This window comes from Anas platyrhynchos, chromosome 1 (assembly GCF_047663525.1).
Source record: "Anas platyrhynchos isolate ZD024472 breed Pekin duck chromosome 1, IASCAAS_PekinDuck_T2T, whole genome shotgun sequence".
Lineage (NCBI taxonomy): Eukaryota > Metazoa > Chordata > Aves > Anseriformes > Anatidae > Anas > Anas platyrhynchos.
Genome location: NC_092587.1, coordinates 140,518,608 through 140,533,583, shown reverse-complemented (window position 1 = coordinate 140,533,583; position 14,976 = coordinate 140,518,608). Strand labels below are relative to the sequence as shown.

Below are 14,976 nucleotides of genomic sequence, written 5' to 3'. Positions count from 1 at the left end.
TTTGCATTGGCAAAAGTTTCCACTGAGTGGCGAACAAGATGAGCTTTCACCTATGTAAAGTCTAAGTGCTGAGCTCTCCGAGATTGAATCTTCCACTGCAGAAGCAGTCAGAGCAACTTCTCTCTGAGGTATGCTGGATATTCAAGAAAAGAACGCTACTACAATTCATTAAACGAAACATAATTAGCAATAAACATTGCACCGTGACATAACACAGAGGAGAGAAAGTGCTGCTCACAGTTATTTCAGAGCCAGGACTTTTGTAAAGAACAGTCCAAGTGAGGCTTCAGTCCATCGGGAGAATTTGTATGACCAAGAAAAGGTAACTCTGACCATCTGTCAGGGCTTCGTTCTCCTGATTGTCAGATATAATAAGATTCCTTCCTCACTTTAAGCTTACTGCTCCTGGCTGTATTCATGGGCATGGTTGTTACTGCCAGGAGCAGTAAGCTTAAAATGAAGCATTTTATCATTCCTTGCTTCAAACCTTCCTTCTTGCAACCAACCCCTCTTCGTTCAGGGTGCTATCTTCCCTTAACCCATCTTTCCTCTCTGCTGGGCTCTCCTCTGCTGCCTTTCCCTCCTTCTCCTTCAGTGCTTCAGTAAGTCTTCCCTGCAACAAGCAGTGCAAAATCTCTCATGTCTCTCTTTACAGCTTCTCATTCACTCCACATCATATTTTTGAGCTCCCCCAAACACTGATACTTGACTGCTTGCAGTCACCCAGCCCTGTTTCTGCAAAGCTGTGACTGATTATTCCTCTGCACGTGTGATACCTTACTCTCATCCTCAATGAGCCATACATACATTTTTTTCCCCAGATGTATCTTTGCCAAGACCTTCCTGAATGCTGACTCTGTCCTCCAGCACTTGCAGTCCCTCCCGGCTTGCCATTGCCTGGAGATTTAGTAAGTGTGCCCGCCTGGTGGGAGCCAGGTTGCGAGCGAGTGCTATCAGCCCTGCAAAACCCCGCACATTGCATTCTGGCAAAGAAGCTTCAGGAACAAATAAATGCAATTTGTCGCGTTAATTCTGCCACAACTCGTTTGCATCCTGGATTCAGCAAAGTGTTTGTGCAATGCTAAAGGGCTAGCCCCTTTGCTAGAAGCAGGAATCGAGACGTGTGAGTCCTGCCTGATCTAGGACTGAGGGAGAAGCCCGCAGAGTGCATTTCACCTTCCACCTACGGCGCAGAAATGGAGCCCGGGTGACTGGCAGGGAGCGAGGCTGTCCAAGGCAACGGAGCATGAAGGGACCTGAGAGAGCGAAGCAAAGTGCCAGGAGGGTTTTCCTCCCATGCTTCGTGCTCTGGCTCTTTAGCAAGCAGCCCGTGGAGAGGGCACGCAGCACTCACCCCCCCCAGCAAGCCCATTTGCAGGTTCCTCGCTGTGCGCTCTGCTGAGCGGTGCCGTGCTGCGGGAGCCGCTGAGCCGAGCCCCAGCAGCCCAGGCTTTTAACACAGGAGGTCCTGGGCCAGCCTGGAGTGATTTTCAAGGTAAATTAGGCGGCGAGAAGTTGTGCCTGCCTTGCTGAGAGCCAGCAGAGCTGTCTTGAGTGGCATGCTCTAAGCTACAGCAACTAGTTTCAGGAGTTGATTAAGTGTCAGAAAAAAAAAATCCCCTTTGTGGCTTAAATGTATTGCCTCTCAGAGTAATTGAATCTCCCCCGTTGCTCCTTTTCATTACAGGAGGATGGATAAGCATTGGATTTACTCTTCTAAACATGCTCATTACTTTGTGTGTCCTGTCACGTCCCCTTTTATTTGTGCCTTCTCTTGCTGACACGGGGAACTGAGCTGTTGTTCCTTTTTCTCGCTAAAAGTTTTCTGTCCTTCTGATTGGTGTTGCCACCCATCTGGCCTCCTCAGCTTTCTGCTGTGGGTTTTGCAGTGGGATGGAAGAGTTTTGGGCCCAGGATGACCTCTACACGTCAACACTATGAATCTCTCCTCTTCCACAGCTGCCATCCGCATTGCTCCGGGGAGCAAAGGTTCCCGCTGCGTGGCAAACAAGAGCTCTCCTGTGCGTGTCACAGGGGAGCCACAGATACTACAGAAACACAGCTGAGGAATCCCAGCTAATTACCTGCAGATTACCATGCGTTTATCACCTTTATTTAGCCAGCTTCAAGGCCCCACTAGGTGTGATTCTCGAAACCTGCTGTGGGTGGAGGAAGGCACTGCTGATGGCGAGAGCACAAACAGGCCATGGATGCCCTTAGCAGCCTCCCTTGGGACACCCCACAGCCCCTCGCCAGCACCCTCTGCCCAGGTGGAGGTATGGGACCTACAGAGTCCTTCAGCCAGGTGCCACCCCATTAGAGGTTGTGGGGGTCCTGGCTTGTCCCTCCTCGTGATGCAGCTCCTCCTGCTGCTCCCTGCCTGGCAGGATGCTGAGCAGCTCCTGCCTCTCATTTTTGCACCTTCTCAGCAGCCCAGTGCTTGGCTTGTGGTGTGCAGGCACAGTTTTGGGATAAAACCAAGCCAGATTTGTGCTGAGGTCCTGGTTCAAGGAGCAGACCTGCTCCCCCATTGCCCACGTCTATTTATGGCCTGTGCTTCCTTGTCCAGTCCCAAGCATGAATTCACACTGGGTTTTGTCTTCTCCAGTCTTACAGACCTCTAAGGCTGGACAGTGCATCTCTGGGCAACCTTTTGCACTGTTTGGCTGTTCTCCTGGGGAAAAGGTTCTCCTTATGGCCAGCTTCAACCTCCCTTGTTTCACCTAATAATACCTGTTGCCACTTGTGCTCCCACCCTGCACCATGAGGCGCCTGGCACTGTCCCCTTGATGTCACCTCTCAGGTCCTGGGAGGCCATCAGGTGGCCTGAAGCCATCCCTCCTCCAGGCTGACCTGGCCCTGCATCTCCTCGTGGGCCAAGTGCTTCAGCCCCAATGGTTTTGGGGGGATCTACATGTGCTCCTTCCAGTTTGTCTACGTCTTTCCTGGATTAGGGGCCCACAGTTGGACACATTAACCTAGATAAAGTCCAACAACGGCCAAATAACTTATCACTTCCTTCTCTCTACTGGGCAAAATTCTGCTAATACAGCCCAAATTGGAACCTTAGCCAGTTAAAAATAACGCACAAGACAAACAAAACAAAAACACACACACAAAACCCCCACTTGTTTCTCAGGGTATGTTTTTGAAGACCGTGGAGCTGGCAAACCCCGTTCACAGACACCTGTGCCAGCATAACAGAGATGGTTTCATGCCATGGTACTAGGGCTGAGTTCCCCAGGAGGGGAAGGGAAGATAAGGGAAGACTTGAAGAGACCACTGCTGTGGGACAGTTTTTACTGGGGAATCCCAACCTGGTGTATTTCCACAAGGTAAGCCTTGTAACCTCCACCTTGTCTTTTATTATACTCTTCTCTGAAGGAAGTAATAATTTCAGTGCTTTAAGCTTTCTGCCCCTAAATAACTCCGACTTCCAAAAGAAATCATCCCACTCCTTACAGTGCAAACAGTTGGCTGCACCACAGATTTTAATGCCCCATTTCAGTAAAAAGGGTGGATGTTTAGAATCTCTCTCATAAGTGATTCGTTTCTGCTTTATGATAGCCAGTAAGGCAAGCTGGGAAAAAAAAAAAAAAAAGAGTATCATCTGATTGAATAGTGCCTGTCTGAAGAGCAGTATGTGTTCCACTTCCTTCAGTGTGCTTTGGGTTCATCATTTATCACACTCAACCCCTTAATTATTCAAAGTAATAAATAATTCATGAAAATATCCACAGTGATTTTAATGTGTTGTTTAGGGTGTATATTCTGAAATTATAGGAAAATATATTTTCTTGTCAAAAGGGCAGCTCATCACTCAGGACCCTATTAAAGAATATGCAATAAATATAAAACGCATTGTTGAAAGGATTTGAAAATTATCTATATTCAGATGATTGATCTCCTCTGAACACAGTTAGAACAAGACATTGCTACAATACAGCCCGACGAGGGTAGGTACCTGCTACAATAAAGAAGGACAACAAGAAGAATTACTGATTGCAAATTTATTACATGGAACACTAAATTCCAGACAACTGAGTCACATAATAGACGAACAGGGCGACGGCAAGTCTCTTTTCTTTGTATAAACCAAGTTACCGAGCTAGTAAATCGACCCACAAACTTCATATTCCGTGGTATTCTGAAAAAAAAATAACACAAAATCACATTTTATTTTGAAAAGTTGATCTGAATATGGTTTAGCATTCACTTATGTATGTCTGGTCCTCAAATCCTAGCACCAGAAGATTAAAACAGATGAAAGTTTGAAATACTGGGTAAGTGTCCGTATATGTTACTTGCATTCAAACATGAGCCCTCCCTCTGGATATAGTCCTTCTCTCTCCACGATGTCCTAACTTCACTGACTTTCATTCAGAGCACTGGAGGCAGTGTTGATCCTGCAGCCCAGATGACTCAGGGCACTGAGCTCTGGGTAAGACCAGAGCAAGCACACTGCAATGCTGCTCTGTGAGACTCTCACAGTCTTTGTCTCCTTTCTTTCTGAAGTGATTTGATCTTGAAAATAAAGCAAATAATACCTTTGCTGTATTTCTTTACATTATTTCTCTGCTATTCCCCTGCCTTGTTCCCCCCAGAAAAACAACCCTTCCAGCCAACAGTTGGATCTAATTCTTATGCTGCAAACAAAAAATAATTAACTTTTATTGCAGAATAAAAGATTAGAAAAAGAGAAACTAACAAGGAGATGCATTTACATTGACTGTTTTGTGCATTTCCCATTAAAGCTAACAAAGACCTTCAAAAGACCCTTCCAAAGATGGATAAAGAAGAGCTACATGATATTAGATCTCACCCTCCTCCTTCTTTACATCCCCACCCCTCCTCTTTTTAATGTTTACTCAAAAAGGGATTCTAATCCTGAGGTGAGGATGACTCCCCTCTGCATGCAGAGATCTGTATTCGTGGGTTCTCATGTGGGATTAGTGACTGAAGGTCTCTTGGAACAGAGGTCAGTGAGTCAGTGAACATATTTATCACAGTGAAGGACCTGGCTAGCTTTTATGTTCAAAGTACAATTTACACCTTCTAGGGGAAAAAAAAAAAAAAAAAAAAGGATGAAAGCTCCTCCTGAAGGAACCTTGAAGAAAGAAAACAGTCTTTTTGTCAAAAGTATACACTGTAACTCCTTGAGCATGCAAGAAAGCACTTCTACCCTGATAGCTTTCAGAGACTGTGTGAAATATCCCAATGGGTATCTAGGTTTTTACTATAATACTCCTCAGTAACTCCTTCTACCACAAGGATCATCGTTATTGAAACAGAATAAATTCTTGTCACCTTTGGATGGCCTACTCACCACTGCCTTCAATAGTTCTTCCATTTCGAGGCTGAAAAATACAATAATGAGATAGGTTTGTAAGATGGTATTTACACTAGTATTAGATGCCAGATTTATATGCACACCAAAATACACCTCCCAGAGCATGTGAAAAGGCTGCAGTAAGATTTCCTTTAAAGGGACAACATGTCAAATACCAGGTGGAGCCATGCAGGCTAGGTTTTGCCTCTGAACCTGAGAAGTATTTATTCAGCCTTTGTCCAAACAGTTAAATAGTCTGACTTTAATTATTCTCATTAAGGACCTTGGTCCCACTTCATGAAGGTACTAACCTGATGACCAACAGAGTATATAAATACCAAGACTGAAAGTACCTGGCTGGCCTGAACTGGGACTCTGGTTACCTGCCAGAATCTCCTTTTTAACAGATTTCTTTTCTGATGTGTTGACAATATTCCTACTAACTAGTTTGGTGTTAATCATGCAAGATTAATCATATAACCATAGACCAGCATATTCTACGTTACGCCATGCCATAGTTCATCAGGCCAATGGGTGAATAAATTGAGGGAAATGATGATCTCTGTAGTGTTGCTTTGGCTTTTCACCCTGATGCCATTACTTGCTAACCAGACCTTTCAGACCATGTGGACAGTCAGCTCAGGCACATGTTTTGTCTGGAGAATTTAGTACGAGGACATCTTGGCCATTTCCGACACAACAAGCCACATACTACTTCTCTCTTTGAATGACTTGACTCAAGACAATAACTGCAGTCACCTCTTCCAAGAAAAAAAGGTTTAGTCCATTACTACCCCGGATCTCATCATCTTGTGGTCTTTTAGCTGAACCAGAGCTTTTTAAGCAAATGGCTTCTTCAGCTTTCAAGGAAGCAGTATTTGGTATCTAATCAAAACAAGTGCAGCACGAATCTGTAAAGGTAAGCAGTTGCTCATATCCATATATAACATTATCTGTTATGCAAATCTTTAAGAGCAAAAGATTCAGATACCCTGAAAAGGAAAAACGGCCGTCCCAGAGTCCCGTGACTATCCTGTAAAATAAAATACAAAACCATTAACAAAACACTTTAAGCTCAGTTCCATAGATCTGTTTACAAGTTTTGGTGTCTGTCCATCAGATTATCAATAATTCAGGGCATTTTTCAGCAGCATGCAAACAATGAGATGCTGATAGTCTCCAGTGCCCGTTCATCTGGAATGCTCATTAAAAATTAATACCCAAAGGGCAATGTCAACAACTATCCATTCTGTCTAGTGTAAATATACTGAATTACCATAATTAAAGATTCACAGACTTGAGAAAATGTAGAAAAGAAAGCTTTATACATGGTGCATTTCTTTGCAGAAGCAGGGTCTGCACAGCTTTCTTCCCAACCATTAAAAAAAAATTACTTGTATAAAGCAGCAAAAGAAGCACAGAAATGGCCATACACCGCTGTCTACTGCTACTCGCTTGTCATTACATTTACATACCTTCTTTGTAAACTCTGCAGTAGCAATCTGTGATTCCTGCAAGTTGACAGTGTAAATTAATCAAGATGCTGTCATTTCTTTGGTTTGTTACATTAATCCTCTGTCACTGATCAGGTTCTCCACTCCGTGTGAGAAGAGAGAACAGTACAAGCAGAGAAGACAGCTACAAGAACAGCAGCAGCAAATAGATCTTTTTAAAGATTTATTTTAAATCTCACTTTAACCAACCTCATCATTCAACATGCTTCCAGCTCAGGGGGGCGAAACAGAACTCAAAGTGCAGTGAGCACAGCAGCTCCATTCCTCAGGCTTGAATGGCACTTACAGCTCTTTCTTACCTTCTTAAAGTGGGGCTGCTCTCCGGCTTTTGGATTCTGAATTACCCAGGCATCGTTGCTGTTCTTAAGCCTTCCCCTGCACCCTTTTTATTCTTCAGGAAATTTACCACTTTTCTATTCATCCTGACATCAAAGAATAGAAACTTTCTCCATGACTTCACGGGAGCAGACCAAGCCTAGTGTCTAACGAAGCTCTGAACCTGCACTCTGGTACACCTGTGAGGTCCGGGAGCCCTCCTGCCTGCAGCACAGCTGCCTGGCTCCACACTTCTGGCTGACCAGAAGCTCTGAGCCACAGCCACTGCTACAACAGCGTATTGGGTTTCTGTGGCAAGGGCTTGGCAGCAGGAGGGCTGCAGGAATGGCCTCTGTGAGCAGAGCCCAGCAGCTGCCCCACGTCAGATCAGAGCCAGCTCCAGCCAGCTCCAAAAGGCACCTGCTGCTGGCCAGAGCCAAGCCAGGGAGTGATGCTGGTTGGACCTTTGGGAGAACAAATTTAAGGAAAACCTGATGTGCAACAGCAGCTGGGAAAGAGAAAATGTGAGAGCAGCAGCCCTGCAGCCCCCAAGGTGAGTGCAGCAGGAGGGCAGGAGGTGCTCCAGGCAGGCAGCAGCAGTTCCCCTGCGGCCTGTGGAAAGGCCCCTGGTGGAGCAGGCTGTCCCCCTGCAGCCCATGGGTCCCACATGGAGTAGATCTCCACTCTGCAGCCCTCCCATGGGTGGAGGAGCCCCCGGTGGAGCAGGTGGATGTGGCCTGGAGGAGGCTGTGGCCCATGGAGAGCCCCCGCAGGAGCAGGCCCCGGGCTGGAGCTGCAGCCCGTGGAGAGGAGCCCACGCAGGAGCAGGGGGTCTGGGGGGAGCTGCCGCCCACCCGTGGGGGACCCGTGCTGGAGCAGTTTGCTCCTGGGGGATGGACCCCGTGGTACGGAGCCGTGTGGAAGCAGTGCTTGAAGAGCTGCTGCCTGTGGGCAGCTCCCACAGGCTCAGTTTGGGAAGGACGGCATCCCATGGGAGGGACCCCACATGGAGCAGGGGCAAACATAAAGCTTTAGGGAATGACCACAGCCCCCCTTCTCCATTCCCCTGCAGCACTTGTGGGAAGGACACAGAAGAAGGTGGATGAGGGGGAAGGTGGTTTTAGTTTGCTTTTAGTACTCACTGCTCTAATCTGTTAGCTGTCCGGGGTGGGCTTGAAAAACAAGCACATGTAATGAGTGAGGATATGAAGACAAACGAGGAGATCACAGGAAATGTGTGCAGATGGGAAACTGGGGAGTAGGAATTTAAAAAGAAAAATATACAAGAAAGGAGGGAATTGGCATTCGGGGTATGAGATGAGGATTTCCTTGTTAACCTGTTCTTGGTTCAAGCCCTGAGGCAATGATTTATAGAACAAGTCCCATTAATGCCAGCTCAGTATGAAACAAAGTAGAAAAGTACATGCTCAGTGGGGATGCTTTAAAGGATGCGAAGACAGAGAGTACAAAGATTGTTTGTTCTGAGATGATTACTGTTTATCAAGCAAAGAGACAACAATTCATGACTTAGACTCACTTTCAAATATCCTATCTAATTTATGGTTTTATCCTATCGAAGAAATACAGCAACAAGTGAGCTTTTAAACAGTACATTGGCTTGATTTTAGGAAAGGGTTAATGGAGATTTTTTCCAATGTAGTTGGCTTTAGATATTTAGTTTCTATTGATTCATTTTAAAGTGCCATCTACAAGATATACCTGAAGATTCGACACAGAAACTGAGTAGTCTGTTAGTTGTCCCAACAGATTTTAAGTTCCCCAAATGCAGCTCAAGTACCATTATGCCAACATTGCCACTGACTTTGCCTGTCACGATGCTGAAGCATCATTCCTTCTCTTGAAACACTATCTGCCTTCTCTGCTTGATCTACAACTCTGAATTAAAGTTTATATAAAACCACACAAATACAGGATTGTGAAGAAAGTTCAGGTCCAGGTGAAATCAGTAGGATTTCATAACTGTTTCATTTGCAGCACCACATAGAGACTCATGTTTGCAGTGTCTTCTCCAGAGTCCTTGTGGGCTGAGAAAATACAGCTTCATGTTGTAAGAGATTTGAACAGACAGGTAACAATGGGCATTTTTGTTTAGTTCTTCCATATCTCATTTAGCTTCAGTCCACCTACACGTAATCCTGCAGATATGTAACAAGTATTAGTCGTACCTCTTGAAAGGATACTGTATGGGATCCAGCTCCCAGTCTTAAGGACTCAAAACAGAGGGTGAATTTTTGGCAAGTTTAGTAACCAAATCAGCCCTAGAAATAGGGCTGCACTCAAAGTTACTGTCTGATTCTGGATGTCCCCACATTAGCTAAGCTGTAGAAGCACAGGAGTTAATATTGAACTCAATTCATTCGGAGGACATTTAACACTGAAATGCCAGAATCTTTATATAATAAACTTCAGTATTGCACATTGTTATAGCTGCTTTAAGAAAGCATGCATGGAATTATAAGCTAAAGACGCTGGCAAGAAGAGAGGTGAAAAACACGTCAAAATACTTTCTATTATTGTCTTGAAGGCTCTTTTTTTATTAAATCACAACTATAGGACTCAAGCTCCACAAGTGAATTAGCTTTCATAACATACCTACAGGCAGTATGAATTTTATAGGAAAGGAACTGTTGATTAACTGATGATAATAAGAAAGCAGTATGAAGCAGAACTGACATTGAGCTAGGTCCTAATATGACTGCATCAATGAGGAAGTGCTATACTCAATAACTCAACCTTTTAGCTTAAGCTTTTGAATCTGATTCAGGCATGCAAAAAAAAAAAAAAAAACTTAAATAAAACAAAAAAAAAATCAGTAAAGAAGCTCATAATGTTTCCATGTCCAGCATGATCTTAAACCAATGTTGAACCAATGTTGTGGGGTGTTTTTTTTAGCATATTTAACCCTGTATTATTTCAAAAGTGATGGTCAGGTTAAAATGCTAACCCTAGTTGCATTTTGGCTTCTGAAGTCTACAAACAACCGTTTGATTTATAAGGTAATGGAATTAAGAATTACATGCAAGCCACTAATGAAAAGAAATATTCTTTTATGTATTTCATAGCTACTCTCCCGCATCACCTGATTCATGACAGTGTTAGATTATATATTATTGTTTGTAGAAATATGTAAGTAAGGGATGCTTTTAAGTAAATGAAGCAATTACACCTTACCTCATTTGTATGCATGCTGTTGAATATGGAATAACAAAGATCCAAAACAGTACTGGAGATCTGCAAAGTCAAACAGCAGTTTAATACATTTCCCGATAGGGATGTTGTATACAGGGTTTTTACACAGAACAGGCTCAATTGTGATCTCAGTGCAATTTAAATTGTACGCAGTTCCACTCAAACCACTCAGAGCAGGGTAAGACTTCCTAAAGCTATTATGAGATGAAAAACAAGCATTTTGCACAAGCAGAATGCACATAGTACTACTTGTGTTGTCAGTAGAGTCTCTTGCTATAAAGAGATTTAAATAAGTCTTTCATATTTAAAATACACTTTCCTATGCTAAGTGTTCTAAGAATTGGCTGTTTTTTTTTCTAGCATATTGAATGTACACATTTTCATCTATAAGCATTTTAGGGGAAGCTGTTCGGTATGCTTGACCACAAAGCCCACTACATCCAACAGGGATAATTCTGTCATAAGACGCTAAAAAGATCAGGTTGTACACCTGTAGAATAAGTGATCATGGGCCAGAGAGAAACTCTGCTGAAGTGAATTACCACAGCTCTTTTAATGGATTTTATCTCAGGACTCCCAAGGAGCAAGAGAGAAAAGGTGGGGGTGAAATAGACACCCTAAGAAGGGGGGGGGGGTCCCACACTGACTTGTACAGAATAAGGGTTTGCTTATGTACGCAGTCATGTCAGATGAGACATAACTACAGCACAGGAGATAAAATGCAAGACACCCAAACAACTGGCTTTGGGAACTATTTCCCACCAGTCTTACAAGACTGAAATCCATCAGAAAAAAAAAAGCTCAAAATTTCCAGATAACTGCTGATCCTACGAAGACTTTCTCAACCCTTGGAGAATGGAAATGCCCCTTGGGCTCGGTGCTGAACGAAGCGGGCTTGCTCTTTCAAAGTCACTCTGCTGCCTGAAGTGCTCGCAAGCTCCGGGCCAGCAGACATGAGCTGCGGAGCCTCCCCCTGCTCCCCAAATCTCTGAGGACCTCAGAAACACCCCCCTGCACTATCTGGGACCCCACTGGTATCCTCCACAGCACTCAACAGCGCTTTGTGCTCTACTGTGATGGGAAGACAAGCACACCTGCTGATCCTAGGACTGAGCTAGCCCTGTGGGGAGGACAGCACATCCTCCACCAAGCTCACCCGGCTCTCGGGGGTCCCACAGCATGCAGGAGAGGAAACCCAATGGCAAAGGCAGCTTACCTGGGGTTGGTGAGACAGCTCCATCCACTGACTGAAGCACAGCGCCAGTTGCTTGAGGGGTAAAGACCAGATATTAACAGCAGGTTGTGCATAGCCGGGGGGGGGCACATTTAGCCTAAGGAGCCAGGACTGGGTGGCTACGAGCCTGCCTGGCTCTTGGGACCCCCAGAAGGACTCCCAGAGGGAGCAGGAGGAGGAGACGAGCCCTACCTGACTTTTGGGCAGCTCCGCGCCGTCCCGGTAGCGGGCGAAAGGCTGGGGAAACCCTGCGGGGAGGGGAAGGACACAGCGCGTACAGTTAGCAGGCACCCCTTTTACCTTCAAATTAATAAATATAAAGGAAGGGGAAGGGGTGTCGCCGACCTACCGGAGCCCCGCGGCAGGGCGCAGAGGCAGCAGGCGGCGAGCAGCCAGGGCAGGGCGGGCGGCGGGGACGGGGACGGCGGCGGGGACATGGCGGGGGGCGGCCGGGCTGGGCTGGGCAGGGCCGGGCCGCCGCCTTTATGGGCCCGCGCCGAGCCCCCGCCCCCGGGCGGCTGAGGGGAGGAGGAGGAGTGGTGGTGGTGGCCCCGGTGGTGGCCACGGTGGTGGGTTTGGTGGTGGAGGAGTAGTCCTTGGGGCAGTGGTGTGGAAGGGGCTGTCACAGGGCTTGGGGGGTCTGGCTCTTCGGAGCGGCTTGGGGAGAGAGGTGTGCCTGCTCGGGAAGGAGTTGGGCACCGAAGAAGTGCTGTTATATCGGTCTTCGTGAGGAAAGGCGATGTTTCTGTTCTTTATTTTTTTCTTTCAGCTCACCACTTCCAGCCCCTGCTAGGTACGGTGATGGGAAAGCCAAGGAGTTGCTCGTGGCGCTTCACCTTTCTTCCCAATTTAGCTGTTGCCTTCATCTTTGGGAAGTGCTGCCCCGTTATCTCCGTGCTGCTTCTCAGGGCAAAGCTTTCCCTTAGAGCTGAGACGAGATGCGCAGAGTCCTCAACTCTTCCTCACAAACTTCAAGCCAGCTGAAACAAAGGCGTAATTTCCCTTTCTCTGACTTGTAACACACGGAGGGGTTTGTTAGGCAATGCCCCAGCAAACGGGCACTCTGTGTTTGCTAAATTTTCTCAGCACGGGATGATGGAATTTTAATTTTGACAGCAGCAAGAAGCATGTTCCTGCTTGGTGTGATTTTATTTAAGCTGATGTGGGCACAGAAATATGACAGCAGAGCCCCACCGGTGTGAGCTGGGCTCATCAGAGGTAGACGGCAAAATGATAGGTGGTAAAGGTACTCTGATGGATTGCACAATTCGTATTAACCATCTTCCCCCTGTCTTTTGGCATTTTACTTTTAACCACACTGAAAATTGGTGTTGTCAACAGTGTGTCTGTTGCCACACTTTTCACAGATTGTGCACCCAAATCACTCCCAGGGTACAGAAACCTGGTGTCCTATAGATCCATTCTGGATTCGGTGTTAGTTGCTATCTTTTCAAACAGTAGTATATTAAATAGTAATTCTTTTAAATACTAATTAGTTGTATTGTACCCTAATTAGAGTCTACCAAGTCGCTACTATTTATTCACTGTAATGGGACGTGGTTCTCTGGCTTTCCCCGTCTGGTAAGAAAGGCACAGCCTGCTGCTTTCTTCCTCAGGGTATTCATTATCTGCCTAAAATCACGCTTCCATCCCACGCAGCCTGTGAAATAATAGCCCCTTTCAAACTATTTAAGTATGTCCAATTTCAGGAGTGTGCAGTGTTTGCTGTAGCATAAGGAAAGAGGCGTATGATCGTGTTGAGTGGGTAAGACCTACCCCTCTTTGAAGTAAAATACTGGATGCTGCCTGAATCTTTCCTTCCTTCTTTTCATGCACAATGCAGCATCCACTGCTTTGTTTCACCCTTTTCTGCTGGGTACCTTAAACGTACACTTCAGCAAATTTTGCCTACATGTTGGTCCCGTGAAGCCTGTGCAGCTGCTCGTTTGCTTCAAGTGAGGCTTATACTTAAAGATTAAATAAAAAGTAAATCATACAAGTTCCATTAAAAAAATAATAATAATAATAATAAAAAAAACAACAATACAACTTGTTAACAAATTGAAAATATGATTTTATCAGCCACAGTGCAGAGTGAGAGATGAATGGATAAAAGTGTTTAAAAGTAAAATTTCAAAGAGCTGAATGTGTCACATTGTGAACACGTCCTCCTTCCTTAAATCTGAACTCTCTTCTGCTGCTGTACATGTCATTTCGTAGGTGTTAGCTCGGGTGCAGTTCTGCCAATGGATATATCAGCACCAAGACAGATTAATGAGCCATACTTTTACTGCACAAGTGAAATCCCCCCTTTAAGGTCCTCGGCTTCCTGCGTGCAGAGAAAGAAATAGGTTAAGAGTTATTATCAGTTATTCACGAACAAGTTAAAATGAAGCTTTAGTAGGGGGGTCAATGGGAAATGAGGATTTCTTATGGTGAGTCAGGAGGCTTAGTATATATTTAGTACCAGTAACATTTTGGCACCCATAATTTTAGATTAAAACATGCTGTGATAGATAAATGAAGAATAAGAAGAAAATTTGTTTTCAGCAGGCGTACGGGAGAGGGCTGGCTTCCTTTTCGTAAATGATGTCTGCAATGAAATCAGCGGGTTATCACGGACAGTGAGGACACAATCCATACAATGTCACCATCGTGCAGTTCCCAAGTGCATCTGAACTGCCTGCTGCTGCCTCCTTACGCCTCGCACCCTCTGCAGCTTGGCACTACTTGGTAAAAAACAGGCCACAGTCCACTGGGAAAGATGGAAAAAATCTGCAAAGGTTGCAGGATATTTATGAGGCAAACCTGCCATAAAGCTTGCAGACATCTCCCAGTACTCATCCTGGATTAAATATGACAGTGCCTGCTTACGCTGAAGTTTAATGTGATTTTAAGTTAACATGCATTTGCGTTGCCAGCACAGACAAATGGTCCAAACAGTGAAAGCTCTCGTCTCGTTTTTGTTTCCAGCTGGGCAAGGCTCAACTCAGCACTCAGAGCTGTGGACCCAAACCTTGCTCACACCAGCACTAGGTACAGGATAGGTTTCTTTTGTGGTTGGATTGCTATACTTTGTAGACGTAAGTCCGTGGTCTTAAAGTGTATTATGTCAGCAAGTCTTTAAAGAGGATCAATACAAGCATGCCTCATACACTAGGAGGTCAAAGACAAGCTAACTGAGAGCCTGACTGTGGAGGAGTAGCGCAAATGGAGGAGTGAGGAGCTAGAGTGGGAATCCAAACTGTTATGTTATTTTGGATCACTTCTCGGCTATTTTTTGGCTAAAGGTGATTTTATGACTGTTCTGCCAGAGGTGTGGAAATTCCTCTGAAATGAAGCAATTTCAGAGGAATATATACAAATACTACTAT

The 14,976-nt window shown here is 45.2% G+C and overlaps 1 protein-coding gene across 2 annotated transcripts; it reads right to left on the bottom strand.

The window, feature by feature from the left end:
• Positions 1–3,995: 3,995 nt before the first annotated feature.
• On the bottom strand, positions 3,996–12,475 carry NMS (neuromedin S). 2 transcript variants are annotated; one of them, XM_027454128.3, is made up of 8 exons: positions 11,952–12,451; positions 11,795–11,850; positions 11,585–11,635; positions 10,351–10,410; positions 6,805–6,840; positions 6,321–6,362; positions 5,327–5,357; positions 3,996–4,147 (listed from the first exon to the last, which is right to left on the bottom strand). In XM_027454128.3, the coding sequence occupies exons 1-8, from the start codon at positions 12,037–12,039 to the stop codon at positions 4,131–4,133; spliced, it is 381 nt and encodes a 126-aa protein (XP_027309929.2). In that variant the 5' UTR covers positions 12,040–12,451; the 3' UTR covers positions 3,996–4,130. The 2 variants fall into 2 exon arrangements, with proteins under 2 accessions (XP_027309929.2, XP_071887083.1); XM_072030982.1 differs by lacking the exon at positions 6,805–6,840 and having other exon boundaries at positions 11,952–12,475.
• Positions 12,476–14,976: the final 2,501 nt, after the last annotated feature.